The sequence below is a fragment of the Chinchilla lanigera genome, unplaced genomic scaffold, assembly GCF_000276665.1.
Source record: "Chinchilla lanigera isolate Chin_1 unplaced genomic scaffold, ChiLan1.0 scaffold00095, whole genome shotgun sequence".
In the NCBI taxonomy this organism is placed as follows: Eukaryota; Metazoa; Chordata; class Mammalia; order Rodentia; family Chinchillidae; genus Chinchilla; species Chinchilla lanigera.
Window position 1 is genome coordinate 4,521,569 of NW_004955496.1, and position 2,025 is coordinate 4,523,593.

A 2,025-nucleotide genomic window follows, 5' to 3' on the forward strand; every position below is an offset into this window, starting at 1 on the left:
CTGCGGGGGAGAGGTGCCTTATCTCCATTTACTTTGCCTAACAGGGATTTGTTTACATAAACCCCTCTTTTTAGGGCGCCTCATCAGTAGGTCTTTAAGTTTTTGCACTTGGAGTTTGGGCATCAATGGTTCATTAGTCTAATTATAAGTGTAATTACTATAATTGATATCCATTTTCAACTCTAAATATTTGAGGCTGAGGCTCCTGGGCCCCCATTTAGAATTCCCTCAACTCCACCTTCTAGACCAATCTGAGGGCTTCAGAAGATGTCACAAAAAGATACTCTGGCAAAAAAGAAGTCTGGAAACAAAGAAACTGGTTTTTAGGTGGATATGCACTTGGTGTCCTGGCTTTATTTCTCAGAAGGCTGGAATGTCCCTCCCCCTCTGTCATAAGCAACTAAAATCCCTCTTCCTAAAGCATAGTAATGGCCTGTAAGCAGAGATGAATGCAAATACCTAGTTATCATTAAACTTTTCTCTGAAAAGAGCAAAAAGGAATCATCCTGATGGTTGTTCCTTTGGGTAAAGGATTCCTTAAGGGGACCCCCCCACCTGCCTTTACTCCATGTAAATTCAGTGATGTGAGAGATCCTTAAAAACAAAATCAGAAACAAAACAAAACAAAACAAAAGTCTCACGCTTTCCTCTGGACTTGGAAGAGACAGCAGTCTCCATTAGGAAGGATTGGGAATATCCTGGCCGAGGCTGTAGGCTCTGAAGAAAAGCCTGAGGCATTGCTTGCATTTTTAAAAATTATCCAGTCCATCTTTCTCTTCGTCCTTTCTTTGAAACAAGTAAAACACCACCCTCTCACCCCCCACCACCAAATGGCTCCTACAATTGAGACCCGTCCTTGGTCCATTGAATTAAGACCCTAACAGAGCCAGCTGTGCTGGGATTCAAACTAATGACCGCAGACACAGAAGGACACTGTGGCAGCTGGTCGTTCCTTTCTCCTCGCCTCTTTAGTGCGGCTCGGACGCGGGCAGGCTCCGAGTCCTGCGTGGCATTGTGCTCGCTCGCAGTTGATCCTCGGATACATTGTAGACTTTCCCAGGACTTCATTTGCTAATTTCCTGTTCATTTCCCTCTTAGGGCCCTCGCTGCTTCCTACTTTACAGCTTGTGCATGCTCAGGCAGCCCTGGTTCACACATTTCATCATGTTTAGATGCCCTCTGCTTCTAGGTAGTACCGCCCTGCCGCCCCCGATTTGCATGTCTTTAGCACTCCAATTGCCCTTTTCCCTCGGCGGTTGTCGCCCGCCGTCCCCGTCCCCGGGCGTCCGGGCTATTAATGCATTTTCTCCGGAGGGCTAGCAGGGAGAGCAGGGGGAGGAGCTGCGGTTCGCGGCGGCGGAGGGAGGGGGCCGGGAGCGCGGGGACCCGGGGAGGGGGCGCGTCGCCCGGATTGTGATGCAAACGACCCGGCCTGGCCTGCGGGGGCCCCGGGCGGCGCGGCGGGCGGGGGAGGCTGTGCATTGGTGCGGAATCTCTCGCCTCGTGCAGCGGGTTGCAATGACTCTCTTTATTTTAGTTGTAACAGTTGGAGGATAATGCGCAGGAGGACGCTGCCTGGGGATTCTCCGTGCGTGGAAATGCGCCCCCGAGAGGACTAAGCCGCCGCCGCCGGACCCCGGCCCGCGCCCCCATCCCTCCCTCCCTCCCTCCCCGCGCCCCCGCGGCGCCCACCTCCACCCTGCACCCCTTCTTCCCGCCCTGCACCATGAACACCAACGTCTGCGTGGAGCCGGGGCCGGGCCCCGAGGCGCCGGGGCTGCCCAAGGAGAGCCACCTGCCCGAGGGCGCGCTCGGCAGCTTGGTGGATTACAACTCGGAGATGGAGCGCTACCGCTCGTTCGCCTCCTCCTTCTACAAGAGCGGCGGCGGCGCCTTCCCGCAGGCGGCCAAGATCGCGCGCATCACCACGCCGATCTTCCCGGGCAGCGCCGCTGCCGCCGCCGCCGCGCGCATCGGGATGTCGCCCTGGAGCTGCGACAACGCGGCCACGGCGGCGGCGGCCAC

General features: G+C 55.8%; 1 protein-coding gene across 1 annotated transcript in view; it reads left to right on the forward strand.

Moving 5' to 3' along the window:
• Positions 1-1,458: 1,458 nt before the first annotated feature.
• The window catches only part of Cxxc4 (CXXC finger protein 4), a 23,645-nt gene continuing 23,078 nt past the window's right edge, over positions 1,459-2,025 (forward strand). Inside the window, exon 1 of the mRNA XM_013505373.1 lies at positions 1,459-1,980. Coding sequence (XP_013360827.1) covers positions 1,727-1,980 — 254 coding nt within the window. The 5' untranslated portion in view covers positions 1,459-1,726. The remainder of the gene's footprint in view (positions 1,981-2,025) is intronic.